General features: G+C 47.4%; 1 protein-coding gene across 1 annotated transcript; it reads right to left on the reverse strand.

The window, feature by feature from the left end:
* Positions 1–15367: 15367 nt before the first annotated feature.
* On the reverse strand, positions 15368–21120 carry LOC123348085 (mast cell protease 1A-like). The gene is made up of 5 exons (XM_044985404.1): positions 21045–21120; positions 17726–17873; positions 16898–17033; positions 16491–16763; positions 15368–16172 (listed from the first exon to the last, which is right to left on the reverse strand). The coding sequence occupies exons 1-5, from the start codon at positions 21118–21120 to the stop codon at positions 16029–16031; spliced, it is 777 nt and encodes a 258-aa protein (XP_044841339.1). The 3' UTR covers positions 15368–16028.
* Positions 21121–21471: the final 351 nt, after the last annotated feature.

Below are 21471 nucleotides of genomic sequence, written 5' to 3' on the forward strand. Positions count from 1 at the left end.
TTACCATTTACAAGTAGAGCACTTTTTGTATTCTAGGCAATTAATTTACACAAAAGTTTAAAAAACAAACAAACACTATATTTTAAAGACCCTGCCTAACCATGTAGAAAGCTATAACCTGTCTTTACATTTTATTTTATTATTGTAAAACTCTTCTTTACATGAGGGTTTTGTATTATATGCCTGTCCTTCAGGAACTTCTTTCTTCACAATTTACATTCCTGAATAACCTAATTTTACCAGACCGGGGTGCGGGGGAAGGGGGAGGGGGGAGAAGGAGGTTGACCTCACCAGGTAAGTCAGTTAGACTAAGATTTTTGTGTTGCAGAGATGATCATTATTTAGTTATGGAAATTGAGTTAACTTAGCATCTTTTTAGGATTATGTTATTTAAGAACTTTTAAAAATATATGCTGCTTCAAATTGTCCTCACTGCATTCTAACTTCTTTTTTATTGAAACACATATGGAAACTCCCCTCAATTGTGACAGTTTTCATATTCTACTCAGTTGTTTTTTGGTACTTTAAAAATGCTATTTTTCAAAGGATAGGCTAGTGTACCTTAAACATCTTCATGTCACTGAACTTCTACAAAATATTTCTAAAAAAGACCTTGTTATGTTACAGCTTGTTCAATGCTGGTTTTATGGTTTACTGAGGGCTTGTAGAAGCAGCAAAGAATCCTGTGGCACCTTATAGACTAACAGACGTTTTGCAGCATGAGCTTTCGTGGGTGAATACCCACTTCTTCAGATGCAAGATGAGGGCTTGTGTTTCTTCAGGTAACCAGTGTGGGTGATTATCTTAGAAGAGGTATCTCTTTATTGTAAAATATAAGTTTTTTCTTTTTTGAGTAAAAGGAGCTGATTTTTGTATAAGCTGCTTTCTTAGAGTCATCCACTGTAAGAACCTGCTAATATAGGTTCTTTTGACCCTTTATTGTCAATGCTGGGAATAGGACGTTCACACTTTACAAAGTTTACAGCTAAATCATTTTATGGCTCGGGGTCTTTCTGAGGGTTGGTGTTTTTAACCCTGGAGTTGTCGGTCATTGTCTTTATGTTAGAAGGGGGGCCTCGGGTTGTGAAAGTTGTATAATTTCTTTACAGAACTTTTCCTTTGGGCAAAAGTTTAAAAAGCAAGCCAGTGTTTTTTTGAGAGAAGGAGAACAACTTTTTGTTAAAAGATGTATCTTTGTATTCACTGTTAGCCAAAGAATTACAAAATGAGCTTATCTTCAAAACGGTTAGAAGGGAGTTTTATCTACTTTCTCCTCATCGTTGCCTTCTAGGAACAAAAAGGAGGAGGGACTGGATGCTACATAATTTCTCTCCTTTCAACGTTTATTGTCAGTGCTGGGGATAGGACAGTCACTGCTTTGTATAACTCTAAAGCAACCTGGTGTATTTTCTGAGGGAAATTAAACATCTTTTGTTAAAAGGAGTATCTTTATTTTCACTGTTAGCCAAAGAAAAGCGCTTATCTTCAAAACACTTAGAAGGGGGAGGGAGGGAGGAGAAAATAAAACGTTTTCCTTTACAATGTGAAAAAAGTAGCTAATTTTTGCTTAAACTGTTTTCTAAGGGTATGTCTACACTACGAAATTAGATTGATGTAACAGAAGTCGATTTTTTAGAAATCAATTTGATACAGTCAATTGTGTGTGTCCCCACTAAGTGCATTAACTCAGCAGTGTGCATCCACAGTACCGTGGCAAGCATCGACTTTCGGAGCGTTGCACTGTGAGTAGCTATCCCACAGTTCCCGCAGTCTCTGCCACCCACTGAAATTCTGGGTTAAGCTCCCAATGCCTGATGGGGCAAAAACATTGTTGCGGGTGGTTCTGGGAACACGTAGTCAGGCCTCCCTCCCTCCATGAAAGTAATGGCAAAGAATTGTTTCTTGCCTTTTTTCCTCGATTACCTGTGCAGATGGCATACCACAGCAAGCATGGAGCCCGCTCAGCTCACTGTCACCGTATGACCCCTATTGGCAGACACAGTACTACACAGCAGCATCCCTTTGCCTTACCTATCTCATAGAACTGGAAGGGACCTGGAAAGGTAATTGATTCCAGCCCCCTTCCTTCGCAAGACCAAGTACTGATTTTTGCCCCAGAGCCCTAAGTGGCCCCCTCAAGGATTGAACTCACAACTCTGGGGTTAGTAGGTCCATGTGCAAACCCCTGCCCATCAGTGCTCCTGGCCATCCTTGGTTAGCTTGGTCAGGGTCACCTGCGTAGACATGGGTGCTCCTGGCCAGCCTCGGTGAGGTCAGTCGGGGGCTCCTGGACAAAAATGGGAATGACTCCAGGTCATTCTCTTTCTTAAGTTTCATCTAATGGAGATGGTTGACGCAAATCGCCTTGGCCTCTGATTACGTGCAGCCAGACACCAGGGCGGTTGGAAGAGCACAGCAGGGTGTGCTGTGCATCAGAGAAGCTTTGAAAACCAGTTTCATGACTGGCCAGGGTACCGTGTGAAAGTTCTGTTTGTTTCCCCTTGATGAAAACCCGCCCCCTTGGTTCACTCTACTTCCCTGTAAGCCAACCGCCCTCCCCTCCCCCCTTTGATCTCAGCTTGCAGAGGCAATAAAATCATTATTGTTTCAAATTCATGCATTCTTTATTAATTCATCATACAAATGGGGGGATAACTGACAAGGTAGCCTGGGAGGCGTGGGGAGGAGGGAAGCACAGGGATGGAATAGTTGTGGGAATATCCCCTAGACTGGCATGCAGCTCATCATAGAAGCGGCATGTCTGGGGCTCTGACCCAGAGTGGCTGTTTGCCTCTCTGGTTCTTTGATAGGCTTCACGCGGCACTGCTGTGGGTCCCTGTTATAACCTCTGTCCTACATGCCCTTGGAGATTTTTTTCATATATTCTGGCATTTCATCTTTTGGAACAGAGTTCGGTTAGCATGGATTTGTCTCCCCATACAGTGATCAGATGCAGTACCTCCTGTTCGGTCCATGCTGGAGCTCTTTTGCGATTCTGGGACTCCATGGTCACCTGTGCTGATGAGCTCTGCATGATCACCTGTGCTGATCAGCTCGCTATGCTGGCCAAACAGGAAATGAAATTCAAAAGTTCGCGGGGCTTTTCCTGTCTACCTGGCCAGTGCATCTGAGTTGAGAGTGCTGTCCAGAGCGGTCACAATGGAGCACTCTGGGATAGCACCCGGAAGCTAATACCATCGAATGGTATCCACCACTACCTCAAATTCAACCCAGCAAAGTCAATTTCAGCCCTAAAACCCCTCATCGGGGAGGAGTACAGAAATCGATTTTAAGAGCCCTTTAAGTTGACAAAAATGGCTTCGTTGTGTGGATGGGTGCAGGTTTAAATTGATCTAACACTGCTAAATTCAACCTAAACTCATAGTGTAGACCAGGGCTTAGTGTTATCCAGTATAAAACCAGCTAATATTCCTGTCACACAGTTATATTATTTCATGATAGGAAAAGAATTCCTGGACTTAGCAAAAGTGTTAAACTGAGGAAGGTGGTTTCTTCAGATAGGCTCATTCACAAGGGAGACTGTGCGGGTATTTAGTGTACTCCTTCATGCAGTTACATATTTCTTTTCACATTTTCTTGGATATGACATCTTCCCTTTATAAAGCTTAACAGCTGGGGGAGGGAGGTGGAGGGCTCTTGTTTTAAAATCTTGTTATGATATGATTGGTTCAGGAAGAATTCATGCTATGATGTAGCTGTAGAACAGCTTGTGATTGGCAGCTAGTTGGCAGCCGGTTTCAGGCAGAGTGCCACAAGGGTCGGTCCTGGGGCCAGTTTTGTTCACTATCTTCATTAATGATTTGGGAGGATCGCGTGGATTGCACCCTAAGCAAGTTTGTAGATGACACTAAACTGGGAGGAGTGGTAGATATGCTGTAGGGTAGGGATAATACACATAGGGATCTAGACCAATTATAAGATTGGGCCAAAAGAAATCTGATGAGGTTCAACAAGGACAAGTGCAGTGTCCTGCACTTACGATGGAAGAATCCCATGCACTGCTACAGACAACGGACCGAATGGCTAGGCAGCAGTTCTGCAGAAAAGTAGTTACAGTGGACAAGAAGGTAGATATGAGTCAACAGCATGCCCTTGTTGCCAAGAAGGCTAACAGCATTTTGGGCTGTATACGTAGGGACATGATCATTCCCCTCTATTCCCTTCTATTCGGCATTGTCAGGCCTCATCTGGAGTACTGTGTCCGGTCTTGGGCCCCACACTAGAACAAGGATGTGGAAAAATTGGAAAGAGTCCGGCAGACTCAGGACTGACCCCTGCGGGACCCCACTAGAATCATTCTCCCAGTTTGACACACAACCATTGAGAGTTTTTGAGCACAGTCTTTTGACCATTTCTCCCAGCACCTTATAGTAATTCCCTTAGTTTATTCATGAGAATGTTTGGTGGCATTGTGTCAAAAGCCTGACTAAAATCATGATATATCATGTCTACTGTGTCCCCCCATCCACCATGCCAGTAACTATGTTAAAGAAGGACATTAGGTTGATTTGGCATGATTTGCTCTTGACAAATCCATGTTGGCAATTCCTTGTAACCCTATTATCCCCTAAGGGCTTCGTAAATGATTGTTTAATAATTTGATCCAGTATCTTTCCAGGTATCAAAGTTAGGTTGATTGGTCTACAATTCCCTGCATTTTCTTTGATGCTCTTTTGAAAGATTAGTACTATATTTTTGTTATATCCTTGGGGGCAACAGCTTTAGGAAGAAATCACTGGAGACACAGAGAGTTGTAAACCTTGGAGCAGCCATTTATTGCTACATACAGAACTAACCAACAGCCAGCCCAAACTGGCTGGGCTATCCCCTAATAATCTAACTCAGTTGCCATAGCAACACAAGATTCTATTACCACGATGATCAAATACACAACATATTCCTCCCCCCTTAATAAGAAGGTCCCCAAAATAAAGCAAACACTAACTAGAGAAGGATGGTAGACTGCCTCCATTCCCAGCTAAACCCTGGGGATTATTTTGCCCCATAACCATGAGTTCCCCCTCATAGAATCATAGATCATTAGGATTGGAAGGGACCTCAGTAGATCATGTAGTCCAACCCCCTGCTCAAAGCAGGGCCAATCCCTAAATGGCCCCTTTAAGGATTGAACTCACAACTCTGGGTTTAGCAAGCCAATGCTCAAACCACTGAGCTATCCTCCCCCAGCTAAAGGTCCAGCTGACAAGGAAGTCTTCTGTCTCTACGTGCATTATGGTGGACTTCTGGTGGTGTTGCATCCAAAAGTGTCTTGGGGATGGGCCTGAAAATGAGCTCAGGGTTCGTAGGGCAAAGGGGTGAGGATGGGGTATCAGCTTGTGCCGGGCAGAGGGGTATCTCTGCCGCTGGCAGTAATGGAGGGGGCAAGTCAGGAACAGGTGATTCTTGATTCAGTGTCTCGCCAGAGGTGGTGAAGTCAAGCAACTCAACTGAAGATGTGTCCTGAGGACTGGTATGACGGGGCAGCAGTTGATCTACATGTCGCTGCCAGGTGAGATTCTTTGCAGTCCAGACTGTGTAGGAAACAGGTCCCGTTTGAGCAATGACAGTGGCAGGGACCCATTTAGCTCCAGAAGTATAATTCCAAGCCAAAACCAGCTGTCCTGGGCTAAAGGTTCATGAAGTCTTTTGCTCTGGGTGCAGGCCTGATGACTTGATCTTGCTGCTGATGTTGCACAATTTATCTGGGTTCAGAGGTATCAGCAGATCAAAGCAAGTGCTTAACTGTCATCCAATCATGAGAAAGACCGGGGATGCCTTGGTCGTAGCATGAGGTGTGTTTCTGTAGGATAGTAAGAAGGTGTCCATACGCTTTTGAATGGATAATTGTCCCCTTGCCGATTTCAAAGCTTGTTTCATTGTCTGCACAAATCTTTCAGCTAATCTATTGGTGGATGGATGATATGGTGCTGAAGTGATGTGGTGTATCCCATTTGCCTTCATAAAATTTTGAATCTCCTGAGAGACGAACTGTGGTCTGTTGTCGCTCACAAGTTGTTCTGGCAGACCAAAACGACTAAAGAGTCCTCGTAGTTTTTGGATAGTACTCTCTGCAGTAGTGGACTGCATTATAGAGACTTCTGGCCATTTAGAATGGGCATCTACCACCACCAAGAACATGCTTCCTTCAAGGAGGCCAGCGAAGTCAACGTGAATACGTTGCCACAGGTTTTCAAGCCAGTCCCATGGGTGTAGGGGTGCCCACTGGGGTGCATTCCTCGCACCCTGACATGACATACAAGCTCTTGCCTTCTCTTCAATAGCACTGTCCAATCCAGGCCACCAAAAATAGCTTTGTGCAATTTCCTTCATGCGCACTATTCCACAGTAACCGGAATGTAGCTGTTCTAACATCTGTGATCTCAGTGGTGGTGGGATAATGACACGTCTCCCTCACAACAAACAACCAGATTGGATTGATAACTCCGTCCTCCTAGACATGTAGGTAACAAGGTCGGGTGAGCAATATAAATGGCCTTCTGTAAGGTAAGCTGAGCCTCTGTCAATAGGCGCTTCCGTATAGCTTCACTGTGCAGGCCACACACTAACCTGTCACACAGGGCATCATTTAACATCTCCTTAAATTCACAGTGTTCCGCAAGCTTTCTCAAAGTTGCTACAAATTGTACAACTGTTTCATCTTCTTTCTGGTCTCTTTTGTGGAACCTATATCGTTCAGCAATTACCGGTGGTTTTGGAGAAAAAAGGGACCCCAGGATTTCCACAATGTCACTGTAAGATTTAGTCTCAGGCTTAACAGGGTGTAGGAAGCTGCGTAGCAGGGAGTAGGTCTTAGCCCCTACAACACTTAAGAATATTGGTACCTTCCTCTCTTCTGTAATGTCATTTGCAGTAACAAAAAGCTCAAAACGCTCAGTATACACATGCCACTGCACTATAGTGTCCTCAAAAGGTTCCAGTGGCCTTGAATGTGTAGCCATGATTTTAGTTTCAGTTTGCACAGTGAGAGCAAACAAGCCAGTTCTCACCCTCTTCCAGCAGCAAACAAGGTTTGTTTATTTGTTTCCCTCCCTGCCATCTGCCCTCTTTACTTGTTAAATTCACAGGCTGGCTTGTGTCCTCTGGAATCAGCACAGAGTTTTATGGAATCCCGTCCCTGTGAGTGATTCCTTCTCTCCCGGATCCCTGTCACCTAGGGCAGGGGGGCCCCAGTCACTGGCAGTCTGAGCTGCCTGTCAGACCAGGGCAGTTAGTTAAACAAATCACTAGGATCCAGCCACTCTCGATCCATTTCCTTCTGCTGTCAGTGGTGATGGGAAATGTGAGATGCAACCTTTCTTCTCTGCGGGGCACCAGCTCCGATCCTGCCCCAGGCCTGGACTATGTGAACTGGTCTGTAGATGATGTGAATTGTGAAATTAAAGAAATTTGTGGTAATTTTTTAGTGATAATTTGTGTATGAATCATTCTTTAAATACCATCATTACACTGGGATATGAGCTGCAGTGACCCAGTTTAATCCAGGAACATTTAGGTTTTGTAGCAGCGTTGGTGGACAATGTGACAGAGGTGGAGGAAACAGATAGAGCGTTAGATGAAATCATCAAACTGACGGATACATGTAAGATAAAAGTTAGAGTGTGGTCTGGGGACAAAACAGGACATATTGAAATGAAGATGCTTGTTGTAAATAAAATGTCAGTTTAAAATGTCGGTGTGAAGTGTGTTTTTATGGAGCTCATGGGTGGGGGTGGTTGTCAAAAGAGAAGTAGATTGAACCCATGATATACTTGTGGTTAGGTTATAGTTTTTCAGCGACAAGAAATACCGGTATATGACAGGTTTCAGAGTAGCAGCCGTGTATCAGCAAAAAGAACAGAAGTACTTGTGGCACCTTAGAGACTAACAAATTTATTTGAGCATAAGCTTTCGTGGGCTACAGCCCACTTCATTGGATGCACAGAATGGAACATGTAGTGAGGAGGTATATATACACATACAGAAAACATGAAAAGGTGGGGGTTGCCCAATCAATTCTAAGAGGCTGGCTATTTGTGCATGAGGGATAGGCTGTTGGGACATCTGGGCCATTGCAAAGTAGCTCCAGAAAGCCTCTTAACCCACACCATCTTCTGCTTCGGCTGTGCCTTTTCATTTCCCTGCAGGCCCTCTGCATTAGGACTTTAGGGATCATGACACCTCTGTTTTCAGCAATGTCTCAGGTGTTTCCTCTACTGGTGCATATTATTCAATGCTATGCAGCATCTAGGGTTACAGTTTGCATAAAAGTGTTTTATAAGATACTCCTTTTAACAAAAGATGTTCAACTTCCCTCAGAAAATACACCAACTTGCTTTAGATTTACACAAAGCAGTGAATGTCCTATCTGCAGCACCGACAATAAATGTTGAAAGGAGAGAAATTATTTAGCATCCAGTCCCCCCTCCTTTTTTTCCCTTAGAAGACAAGAGTGAGGAGAAAGTAGATACAACTCCCTTCTAATTGTTTTGAAGAAAAGCTCCTTTCTTAATTCTTTGGCTAACAGTGAATACAAAGATACACCTTTTAACAAAATATGGTCTACTTCTCTCAAAAAAACACTGCTTGCTTTTTAAACTTTTGCCCAAAGGAAAAGTTCTGTAAAGAAATTATACAACTTGTACAACCAGAGGCCCTCTTCTAACATAAAGACAATGACCAACAACTCCAGGGTTAAAAACACCAACGCTCAGAAAGTCCCCGAGCAATAAAATGACTTTAGCTGTAAACTTTGTAAAGTATTCCCAGCATTGACAATAAAAGTTCAAAAGAACCCATATTAGCAGGTTCTTACCGTGGATGACACTAAGAAAGCAGCTTATGCAAAAATCAGCTCCTTTTTTCAAATAAAAAAAAGGAAAACCTTATATTTTATCACAATGAGATACTTCTTCTAAGATAAACACACACTCTGGTTATCTGAAGAAACACAAGCCCTCAGTAAACCATAAAACCCAGCACTGAATGAGCTGTAACATAACAAGGTCTTTTTTTAGTTTTTTTAAAAGCTCAGTAATCGCACTGCCCGGAGTAAACAGCTTTGGGGGCCAGTATTACCCAGAATGCCACATACACGTTCCCTGCTGATGTTTCACCTTCTCCATCAACCCCCAGTGACAAGCCAGGGCTGCTCCCAAGCTGCACCCCCAAAACCCTTTTTCAACAGAAAATCAGGTTTTCTATATTATGAAAAATTTCCCAGAAAGCGTCTCCTCGCCTCAAATATTTCAGCATTTTTCCCCTAGCTTTCGGCACTTTTCAGCTGACAATCTGTAAGTTTTCAGTCACCAAAACAATTTTCTCTTTGGTCATGCTGGAGATTACGAAGGAATGACAAGGTATGCAATGGAAACATGCCGTCCCCCCTCCGTTTAGCACTGATGTTGTCACTATCCCTGACTCTTTACTGCTTTCATTTCTCCAAATGTTACCTAGATTGCCAGGAGCTATAGAACATTATATGCACACCTGGCCAGCAAATTTGAACTAAACACCAATCCTCTAAAAAAGCATTGGGAGGAGGAACAAGGCCAATTATTTTCTGCTAACCAAATGGAAACAAATTGTAGCCAGTGCTCCAAACAGCTCCTTGGAGCTACGTTTAAGATTAATTCCACAGGAAATCATATGGAGGATGTATTGAACCTCCCTTCCACTGTTCCAAACAGATGCTGCTAAGTCAGACAAATATTGGTTCTGTGAGTTGGCAGGTGCTGACTTAACCCATATGCTCTGGGAAGGCATCTAGACACTGTCATAAACATACAGCTAAGGGTAGCATAAAATGCCTCTTTACCCTGTAAAGGGTTAATTCCTCTTTTACCTGTAAGGGGTTAAGAAGCTCAGATAACCAGGGTGTCACCTAACCAAAAGGACCAATAAAGGGAGAAGATACTTTCAAATCTCTGGGGGAAGGTTTTTTGTCTGTGTCTCCCGTAGTCAACAAGGAAACAGGGCATGGAAAATACATCTCCCTAAGCCATATCCAAACTAAGCATCTAATATTGCAGGAATAGTAAGTAATAGCAAAGAAATGTGTTAGGTTATCTTTGGTTTTAGCTTGTGAATTTTCCCTGTGCTAAGAGGGAGGTTTATCCCTGTTTTTGTAACTTTAAAGTTTTGCCTAGAGGAGAAATCCTCTGTGTTTTTGAATCTTTTGTTATTCTGTAAAGTACTTACCATCCTGATTTTACAGAGGTGATTCGTTTACCTTTTCTTTAATTAAAATTCTTCTTTTAAGAACCTGATTGATTTTTCATTGTTCTTAAGATCCAAGGGTTTGGGTCTGTGTTCACCTGTACCAATTGGTGAGGATATGATTCTCAAGCCTTCCCCAGGAAAGGGGGTGCAGGGCTTGGGGGAATATTTTGGGGGAATAGGACTCCAAGTGGTCCTTTCCCAGATTCTTTGTCTAAATCACTTGGTGGTGGCAGCATACTGTTCAGGGCAAGGTGGAATTTTTGCCTTGGGAAAGTTTTTAACCTAAGCTGGTAAAAATAAGCGTGGGGGGGGGTCTTTCATGCGGTTCCCCACATATGTACTCCAGAGTTCATAGTGAGGAAGGAACCCTGACACAGGCTGTCAGCCCTGTGGCCTGACTGATAAGCTGAACATCTGAGCAGGGACATCTCCCCGTCCCTCGACAGTGAACGGTGCATCCCCACGCACAGCCGTGTCATGAATGGAAACAGTTCTTAGAGCCAGACATTGGGGAGAACATGCAGAGCTCTCTGAGGGTCTGAGTCCAGGAATGGGAATGGGGGTGCTGCAGGTCATGAATGAGAGTCACTGGCAGAGATGACATATGCCCACCAATAATAGTGGGACAGAGTGAGGGCAGCCGGCTTCAGATGTGTTACTGAGCATGCTCAGTCCATGTGAGCATGCTCAGTAAAAGCCATGCAGGAAATTGGTGCGGGGGGGGAGCATCTGACCCCACATGCCTTCTGCCCCACCGCCTCTGGCCCACACTGGAACAACTATTAAAAGTCTACAGTGCAAATTTGTCATTTCTCCAGTCCCCATCTGCTGAGTCATTTCCTTTTAGTCCTGGTTCTCGGAAACTTTTCAAGACCAGATTTGTTTTCTCTGTGTGATGTTTCATATCTGCCTGGCTCCCTGCCCAGCTGGGCTCCAGATAATGGACAATGGAGGGGAAGGAAGCTCAGAGGATTTCATCCAAGAAGACATTTCATAGAATAGAATCATAGAAATATCAGGCTGGAAGGGACCTCATGAGGTCACCTGGTTCAGCCCCCTGTTCTGAGGCAGGAGCATGTCAGCCTAGACCATCCCTGACAGGTGTTTGTCCAACCTGGTCTTAATCCCTTCCAGTGATAGGGTTTCCATGGCTTCCCTTGAGATCCTATTCCATAGATTAACTCCATTTAGGGTTAGAAAGTTTTTCCTAATAACTAACCTCAGTCACCCTTGCTGCAGACTAAGCCCATCACTTCTTGTCCTACCCTCTGTGGACATGGAGAACCATTGATCCCTGTCCTCTTTAGAACAGACCTTCACATATTGTAAGACTGTTCTCAGCCTCCTCTTCTCTAGACTAAACATGCCCAGTTTTTTCACCTTTCCTCTTCGCTCAGGCTTTCTCAACCTTTGACCATTTTTGTTGCTCACCTCTGGACTCTCTCCAATTTCTCTACATCTCCCCTAAATTGTGGCACCCAAAACTGGACACAGTACTTCAACTGAGGCCCCACCAGTGTCGGGTAGTGTGGAACAATTACCGCCCGTGTCTTACATACGACACTACTCTTAATACACTCCAGAATAATATTAACATTTTTCACACCTGCAGCACATTGTTCACTCATATTCAATGTATTATTCACTATAGCCTTCAGATGCTTTTTGAAGTGCTACCGCCTAGCCTGTTGTTCCTCATTTTGTAGTTGTGCTTTGATTTTTCCTTCCTAAGTGAAGTACTTTGCACATGTCTGTATTAAATTTCATGTTGGTGATTCCAGACCAAAACCTAATGTTGTTCTTCAAAGTGTTTGCAGCCCCTCTCAGGTTGGTGTCATCTGCACTTCATCATCCAAGCCATTAAGGAAAAGATTGCAAAGTACCAGACCCAGGACTGACCACTGCGGGACTCCACTAGAATCATTTTCCCAGTTTGACACACAGCCAATGATAGTTTTTGAGTACAGTCTTTCAATCCATTCTGCCATCAATTTATGCTAATTTCCCTAGTTTACTTATGAGAATGTCTTGTGGCACTGTGTTAAAAGCCTTCCTAAATTCAAGCTATGTAATGTCTACTGCTTCCCCCCATCCACTAGGGCAGTATACCAAATTAAGAAGGACATTAGGTTGATTTGGCACAATATGTTCTTGCTGGCCATTCCTTGTAACTGTGAAAGTTACGGGTGGCCCCCTTTAATAGCTTACAAGCGGACAGTAGGGGGAAGCAGAAGCCTCACATACACAGTAGCCTGAACTTTTGAACCATCTTCTCTCTTCTGCCTCAAAGCAGAGAAATCTTGCTCCAAACCAGTTTTCCTGACCAGATAACAGAAGCACGGGGTTTGACACCCACCAATGAAGTGTTAACACGGCATGGTCTTTGTCTGAAAGTGTATAAAAAGTTTGTGAAACTTGTGTGCAGCAGAGTTCTTTGTACCTGAGTACAAGGCTCTCCTTTTTTCTGCAGAATAAAGCAATCTTTCCTTATTCCTGTCAGGTTGTTATTGGCTCTCCGCTAGGCAGACCCAATATTTCGGTAACATAACCCTATTATCCTCTAGGCGCTTCCAAACTGATTGTTTAATACTTTGCTCCAGTATCTTTCCAGGTATCAAAGTTAGGCTGACCGGTCTATAATTCCCTGCATTGTCTTTGTTCCTCTTTTTAAAGATAAGTACTATGTTTGCCCTTCTCCAGACCTCTGGGACCTCTCACCTGTCCTCCAGAGGTTCTCAAAGACACATCCTAATTATTCCGTGATTGCTTCAGCCACTTCCGTATGCACCCAATGATTAATTTAATCAGGTTCTGCTAACTTGAATACATCTAACCTATTTAAATGTTCTGTAACCTGTTCTCTCCCAGTTTTGCCTTGTGTTCCTTCCCCCTTGCTAGCATTAATTGTGAAGAGTATCTGTTCACCATTAACCTTTTTAGTGAAGTCTGAAGCAAAACCGACATTAAACACCTTTTTTCATTTTGATTGTTAGTTCTCCTTCCCACCTATGTAGTGAACCTTCACTTTCCTGAATCTTTCTCTTGCTCCTAACGCATTTCAAGAACAAATTATTTTATGTCCTTTGCTAAGTGAAACTCATTTTGTGCCTTAGCCTCTCTGATTGTATTCCTACATGCTAGTCCTATTCTTTTGTACTCCTCCTTAGCAATTTTTCCAAGTTTCCCCTTTTTTTAGGATTCTTCTTTGATTATCAGGTCATTAAAGAACTTCTGTGGAGCCATATTGGCCTCTTACTATTCCTTGTGTCTTTCCTTTGCATAGAAATAGCTTGCACTTGTGCCTCTAATATTGTCCTCTTCAGAAATGTTGTGTCCTGCCGTATAACTTTTCCAGCTGATGTCTGGGTAGTTAAAGTCCCCTTCCCTCCCCACCATCTGCCCTTTTAACTTGTTAATTTCACAAGCCAGATTGTGTCTTCTGGAATCAACAGAGAATTCTATTAAATCCCATCCCTGTGAGTGTTTCCTTCCCTGCTGGATCTCTGTCAATCAGGAGAGGGGAGCCCCAGCCACTCAGCGGTTAAACCCGGCAGTCTGAACTGTCTGTCAGACCAGGGCAGTAGGAAAAACAAATCACTAGAATTCAGCCACTCTAGCTGCATCTGCTTCTGCTGTCAGTGGTAATGAGGAATGTGAGATGGGGCCTTTCCTGTCTGGGGGACACTGGCTCTGATCAGGACTCAGGTCTGGGGGACTGGCTGGCTCAGGGGGCAGGGAATGCTAATGCATCTCACCCGAGGCCTGGAATCCATAGGCCCAGGCCTGCACTAAGTCACTCTTTGTAAATCCCCATCTGCATCTCCTGCCTCGGATGTGTCCCCTCCCCCTCGTGTGAATGAGGGGGCTGATGTGTCACCTCATCTGGAGAGCATTTGCCACATTGACCAACAGACCAGCATGGGGGTGGAGGGACATCCCATGGGCTGCAGAGCTGCCTGAGCTCATATCTATGTAGGCCAGGCTCCAGCTGTGCATTGCATACATCCAGCTGTACATGGCCCCAGCTGTGCAGCATTCCAGACTGTGGGCCTTTCCTCACCAAGAGGGGGAGGCATCACCCCGGTTGCACCTGATTCAGCCCCACCATACAGGAGCTAATCTGTGGCAAGCAGACTCAAATGCCAGGCCTCACATGATTCTTAGTGAGACAAATCTGGGCCAAGCCAGGCAACAGCCCCTAGCTCTGGGGCTCCCAAGGCAGGCTGCCCGGGGGCGTAGGATGCCGGACTCCAGCTGCCCTGGAACAGTGCTACGACCTCAGCAAACACCTCCCATCACTCTTCAGGGTGAACCAGGATCTGCTGTGAACCCGGCTTCCCATTGGGAACCAATTTGGGTCACCAGTGTGCAGGATAGAGGAATTCAGACCAGAGCAGATGCAGAGAAGGGACCGGAGAGCATAACTAAAGAGAGGAGAGTGAATGTGCTGGGCTGGATTAGCCTGAAAAACATGCTGAGATGGATTCTGATTACTCTCTATATTGGTGGTGTGGAGGGTGGAGAGTTTGTGGAACATCAGTCTGTCTTCTATGGGGAGAGGGGGCTGCAGAGTTTGGATGGCCTCCACCTCAGGAGAAGGGGGATCGATCTCCATGGGAACAGGCCGGCTAGAGGAGTCAAGGGAAGACTAAACTAATAAGCAAAGGAGAGGGTAAAGAGGGGGAAGAAATGAGCTCTCAGGAAAAAACAAGAACAAAATTAATCCAGGAGCCCCAATTCAATGGAGAGAAGAAATTCTTGACTTGTCTCTGCACCACTGCGAGGAGTCTGGGGAACAAACACAAGGAATTGGAATTGTTCCTCCAGGAGCATCAGTTTGGTGTAGCAGGTGTGACTGGACCCTGCTGGGATGATTCCCATGACTGAACGATTAAAATCCATGATCACCAGCTAGTCAGGAAGGATCATGTGGACAAAAGGGGGAGGGGACGTGCACTCAAAGTGAAAAATGTGATGTGTCCTCAGTCCCAGCTTAGCGCATTAACCACAAGCCCAGCCTTCCCCTGTGGGGTTAATTCCCGCCTGGTCCTGGCAGATGCAGCAGCTGCTCTGGATTTCACAGCTCGAGTTGATCGCTCAGTACCTAAAACCCTTTTTTTTGGTAACTTTTTTATTCATTGCTGGCAATGGAGCAGGGAGCGAAATGCAACAGGCCGCGCAGCAGGGTGGGGAAGGGAAGGTGAGAAGGAGGCGATCAGCACCGGGGATTGATCTGCAATCAGTTCAGTGCAGCCGTCTCTGCGTTCCCGACCCACTGGCCTCGCCAGCACTGGGAACAGGTGTGTTTGGAAGGAGGGATGGCCAGCTCTATGAACTAACCCATGGGATAGCTCCAGTGAGGCCAGGCCAGGCTGCAGTTTTCACAGGCTTTAGCAGGTCAGGTACCAATGAAGATCCCCCAATAAATGGTCACTCGACCAGCTGACATGGCAGAGAGCTACAAACTGCTGGGTCTGCCCCAGGGTTTGGCTTATGTCCATTACCCCAGGGGAAATAAATCAGCTGTTTCCCAACAAAGATGCAGCCTAAGGGTCTGGGTTGGGATTGCCAAGGGAGCGGATAGGAGCTGGTCTTGAACCTGGTTCCTAACTCCCCTAGGCTCACTGCCTTGATGCTCATGGGCTGGGCGCTGCCTGAGTGACGTGAAGGGGGGGGCTATCCTAGGGAAAGGGGAGCTCAGCCAATCTGCAAAGCAGGTCCTACATCTGGGCATCACCAAAGGACAGAACCGGCGCAGCTCCGGTCCCCGCAGCTATTCCCGGCTTGGCTTAGGGCTGCAGCTTCCTCGTTGTCGCCTGTATCCAGGGGATGAAGGTGGAGACTCTCGTGTACACCCCAGGAGGGGTGGGAGGCCCCCAGGAGACGATGCCCTGGGCTATTTTCCCAAACACCAGGGGGCCTCCAGAGTCGCCCTGTGAAATAAAACAAGCAACAGATGGAGAACAGCTCAGTGAGTCATTCCCGCTGATGCACAGCTCAGTGACAGCCCCCTATGTCCGCCTGGTCTCTGCTCAGCTCCCCCAAAGCCCAGCTGGTGTCAGGCCCCCCACCCCTAGAGCTGGTCTCTGCCTCCCCTGGGAGAAAACCAGATATTTTCCCATTCATTTGTACAGCACCAAGCACATTGGGGCCTCATCACTGACCCCCACTTGTAGGCCTGACTACAACACCAACAGCCTCATTAATAATAACAATTTATCAAGGATGCTTGAAGCCAGGAGGAGATTCACCTTCCAAGAGTCTTTTCCTGTTTTTGGATCCCCCACACACATCATGGTGGAGGAGTTATAGTGATAATATAGCCCATTAGGATTCCTCGAACATGCAGCATCCGGCATCACAACCACGTTCACCTCCTGGAGCCTGGCCGGGGTTGATTCACTCTCTGTGCTAGTGCCGCCCCAGCCAGCAACGCTGCACATGGTCCCTGCCTTTACTCTCTCGTTGGCGCAGGGCAGGATGATGGTATCCACCCATCTGTTCAGCTTCGCTCTCTCTGCCAGCTGAGACACGAGAACGACGAAGATCAATGTGAGGGTCACACTCAAGGACACAGAGACACACCCCAATCCCCCAAAACATGCAAACCCATAACTGAGAGGTCACTAGGGGTGGTGTGATGGGATGGGGGTCTTACCTGCAGCAGCATGATGTCATTGTTCAGGGTGGTCTTGTTGTACTGGGGGTGGGGGATACGGTGGCGCACAGAGATTTTCTGTTGGCTCTGTTCCGGTTCTCTAATGTTATGGGCTCCCAGCGTGACAGTGATCTCACTGTAAAAGCCAAGAGCAATACATGGGGCGTCAGGGGCAGGAGCGTATGTGAGGAGGGGGAGGGGCACATGTGGGTCCGACTCATGAACAGTGATATGGGGAGGACCGGGCAGCCGGGCTCTCAGGCCGAGATCTCAGACTCAGTTTTGGGCTTCAGGGCTGGGAAATAGCACAGGGGACTTTTCCCCTCTAGGAGGCTCTGGCTGCAGCACCAAGACCCTGCCCAGTGGTGTTGGGGTCCCAGCCTGTGTCTCTACCAGCCCCTCGTGTTGTCCCTCTGAGCTCCTTCACGCCCCGCAGGCCTCCTGCCCCCTGGGTCTCAGCTCCTGCCCACCCCCGGCTAGATCCAGACCAGGGTCTATGCCAGCTCCTCCCAGCCTGGAGCCCCGCAGAGCTGTCCTGGGACTGTGACTCCCTCCCTGCCCCCATCTGGGCAATGGGCCAGAACCCAGCTGGTGTCAATGGCCGGAGCTCCACTGACTTACCCAGCGTTGGCTCTGGGCCATGGTTTGCAGAGGCCCCTAGTGACACATTGACACCCCCGACCAGCTCAGACCCCTGGGCTCTGCTCTCCCAGCCTGTCCTGCTAACTGCTCCTTCCTTGCAACCTACGATGGCACCAGAGCTCCCGCCCCCCCCATCACCTGCTAGCACCCAACCTGCCCCGACATCCCCAGCACAGAGGCGCTTACTCTCCATTGCAGTGAGCGGCCGTCAGCACGAAGTTCTCCGACACCAGGAACCCTCCACAGATATAGGTCTTCTCTTTGCGCTGTATTTCCAGATAGGCCATGTAGGGTCTGGAGTGGGGCTTGGCTTCCCAGCCCCCAATGATCTCACCTGGGGAGGGACCAGGTTCATAGAAAGAGCCACATCATCTCCCTGGGCCGGGTTGGGACTGAGCTCCCCATCCCTAAGGGGAGTCCCCACAACCTCCTCCCACTCCCGCTGATGCTCTCCTTGGGGGATCCCTGTGCCTAGGACCCTGCCCCCTGCTCAGCTCTGCCCCAGACTGGACACCCCATGGGGCCGGAGGGTCAATCTAAAGCTCTGACCTCGCTGTGTGGAGAATCGGTGCCAAATGCACCAGGAGAGGGTCAGTAATCGCACTGCCTGGTGTTAACAGCTTTGGGGCCAAAGTCACCCCAGATTAAGACAGGAAGCACCTGGAAGGGCACTGACAGGTCCCTTGTGTATGCTGCTTCTCCATCAATCCACAGTCACCAGCGAGGGCTGCTCCAACACCGACCCGCCAAACTTAAGGAACATCATTTTTTCCTCAAAAAGCCTCGTCTCAAACCCATCTGAATTATTGTGGTGAAACTGATTCTTTCCCCCCAGTGTTGGGTAATATTTAGGTGAAAATTTTAAAGAGCCACTTTTTCCCCCCCAGGGGGAATGAAAAAGGTTTTGTGATCATCTCTGAAGAAATTTCCACCCAGGTGGGTGGGTGTGTTGGAAAATCCCACCTTTAACAAATTGCTGTTATTCGCATGAGGGCGGAATGTTGTAGACCAACATCCGAGCCCCTATTATGGCAGGAACTGCGCAGAAACTAACTGAGATCAGGGGCTCCCTTGCTCCAGGCCTTTCACTGACCCAGGCAGTGTCCTGACACAAGCTGAATTATTCTTCACATTGTACAGATAGGGAAACTGAGGCCCAGGGAGATTGTTTGTAAGCCTGCCTAAGGGATTTTGGTGACCATCCTCAATCCCTAGATATCCCTGTCCACAGAGATCCTGGGCAGATCTGGGAATTGGTCCCAGATTTCTTTGGTCCCAGCCCAATAACCTAGCCCCATGGCCAACCTCCCTGTCTGGGACATGGATTAGCAGTGGGATCATAGAATTTGAGGGTTGGAAGGGACCTCAGGAGGTACCTAGTCCAACCCCCTGCTCAAAGCAGGATCAATCCCCAACTAAATCATCCCAGCCAGGGCTTTGTCAAGCCTGACCTTAAAAACCTCTAAGGAAGGAGATTCCACCATCTCCCTAGGTAACCCATTCCAGTGCTTCACCACCCTCCTAGTGAAAAAGTTTTTCCTAATGTCCAACCTAAATCTCCCCCACTGCAACTTGAGATCATTACTCCTTGTTCTGTCATCTGGTACCACTGAAAACAGTCTAGATCCATACTCTTTGGAACCCCCTTTCAGGTAGTTGAAAGCAGCTATCAAATCCCCCCTCATTCTTCTCTTCTGCAGACTAAATAATCCCAGTTCCCTCAGCCTCTCCTCATAAGTCATGTGCTCCAGCCCCCTAATTATTTTTGTTGCCCTCCCCTGGACAACTTTCCAATTTTTCCACATCCTTCTTGTAGTGTGGGGCCCAAAACTGGACACAGTGCTCCAGATGAGGCCTCACCAATGTCAAATAGAGAGGAATGATCACTTCCCTCGATCTGCTGGCAATGCTCCTACTTATACAGCCCTGTAATGGGTCAGACTCACCCCTGCAGCACCTCCTGCTGGTGACTCTGGGGAATTAGCTCTTTCCAGCCCAGGAGCACCCTCTGCAGGCCAGTGATCCCCCTGTCTTCTCCTGGCCCCCATGTCCCTCCCAGGACCCTGGTGCCCCTTTAACCAGGTTTCCCCTTCCCAGGGGAACCCCCACCCTACTATCCCCACTTTGCCTCAGTAGTGGCTACTGACCCAGTCTCTGTATAGCCCCCGTTCACTGGGGCAGACTGCAGTAGCCAGCACTCATCATCAGCAAAGGGGGTTTGGACCTGCTGCCTTGGCCTACCCCTAGGTTGTCCCCTGCAACCCCCAGTACCTTTTGCCCTATGCTAGGCCACAGCCTGGGGTTTTCTAGGCTGGAGCTTCCCCAGCTCCTCAGCCTTTCCCCAGCCCTGCTTCACACTAGGTACCTTGTCTCAGTTCCCTGAAGCCTGGCCCTTCTCTCTCTGAAGGCAGAGAGAGACTGAGTGGGCTCCTGGCTCATAGCCTTTTATAGGGGCCAGCTGTGGCCCGATTGGGGTGTGGCCCAGCTGCGGCTACTTCCCCAATCAGCCCAGCTTTGAGAGCAGCAGCTCTCAAGCCCTGCCAAGCCACTTTTAAACCCCTTAAAACCAGGAGCAGGGATCCCCCTTGCTACAGGCCCAAAATGCCATCTTGGCAACAAGGGCACACTGTTGACTCATATCTGGCTTCTCATCCGCTATAACCCCTAGGTCCTTTTCTGCAGAACTGCTGCCTAGCCATTCGGTCCCTAGTCTGTAGCAGTGCATGGGAATCTTCTGTCCTAAGTGTAGGACTCTGCACTTGTCCTTGTTGAACCTCATCAGATTTTTTTGGCCCAATCCTCTAATTTGTCTAGGTCCCTCTGTATCCTATCTCCAGCTTATCTACCACTCCTCCCAGTTTAGTGTCATCTGCAAACCTGCCAAGGGTGCAGTCCACGCCATCCTCCAGATCATTAATGAAGATGTTGAACAAAACTGTCCCCAGGACCAACCCTTCGGGCACTCTGCTTGATACCAGCTACCAACTAGCCATGGAGCCATTGATCTCTACCCGTTGAGCCAGTTTTCTATCCACCTTATAGTCCATTCATCCAGCCCATACTTCTTTAGCTTGCTGGCAAGAATACTGTGGGAGACCGTATCAAAAGCTTTGTTAAAGTCAAGGAATAACACATCCACTGCTTTCCCCTCATCCACAGAGCCAGTTATCTCCTCATAGAAGGCAATTAGGTTTATCAGGCATGACTTGCCCTTGGTGAATCCAGGCTGACTATTCCTGATAACTTTCCTCTCCTCCAAGTGCTTCAGAATTGATTCCTTGGGCATCTGATTTTTCCAGGGTCCCAAAGGACCCTGTGGGGGCTGGGCCATCCAACCCCTTGGGCTGCTCTGAGAGCCCCTGCCACACTCAGGAGAGGATACAGGTTTCAATACAGGTGCTTGGCCCCAGCAGGACCAAGGGAGAGAACCAAAACGCTGCCCACAGCTCCCCATATGGAGCAAGTGTCCTGCTCCCCATAGGCCCTGATCCAACTCCAAACTCACCAGCCTGAGACCCAGGGGGAAGGCAAAAGGCCACAGGAAGCAGGACCAAGATCAAGAGCTGCATCATCAGAGACATCCAGTGATGGACACGGAGCCTCTGCCTGAGCCCCAGGGGTTATATGGACCAGACAGCAGGAGGGGTGGTCAGGGGCTGGCAATCACAGGGACATGTACCCTCCTGCCCACCAACTCCCACCCGGATGGCCCATGGGTGGAGACGCAGATTGGCGAAGCCTCAAGCCACAGCTGTGCCCACATCAGGGTGGGTGGTTTCCTCTCTGTTCTGGTGCCCGCTCAGCCTGGCTGCAGATGTGGTTAACCCTGCCCCCTCCCTACTGCAGGTGTAAGAAACACCCCTGGGCTTCTCTGCACCAAGATACCCAGACCCATAGATTTTAAGGGACCATTGTGACCTTCCAACTTGACC

Source organism: Mauremys mutica, chromosome 13, assembly GCF_020497125.1.
Source record: "Mauremys mutica isolate MM-2020 ecotype Southern chromosome 13, ASM2049712v1, whole genome shotgun sequence".
In the NCBI taxonomy this organism is placed as follows: Eukaryota; Metazoa; Chordata; order Testudines; family Geoemydidae; genus Mauremys; species Mauremys mutica.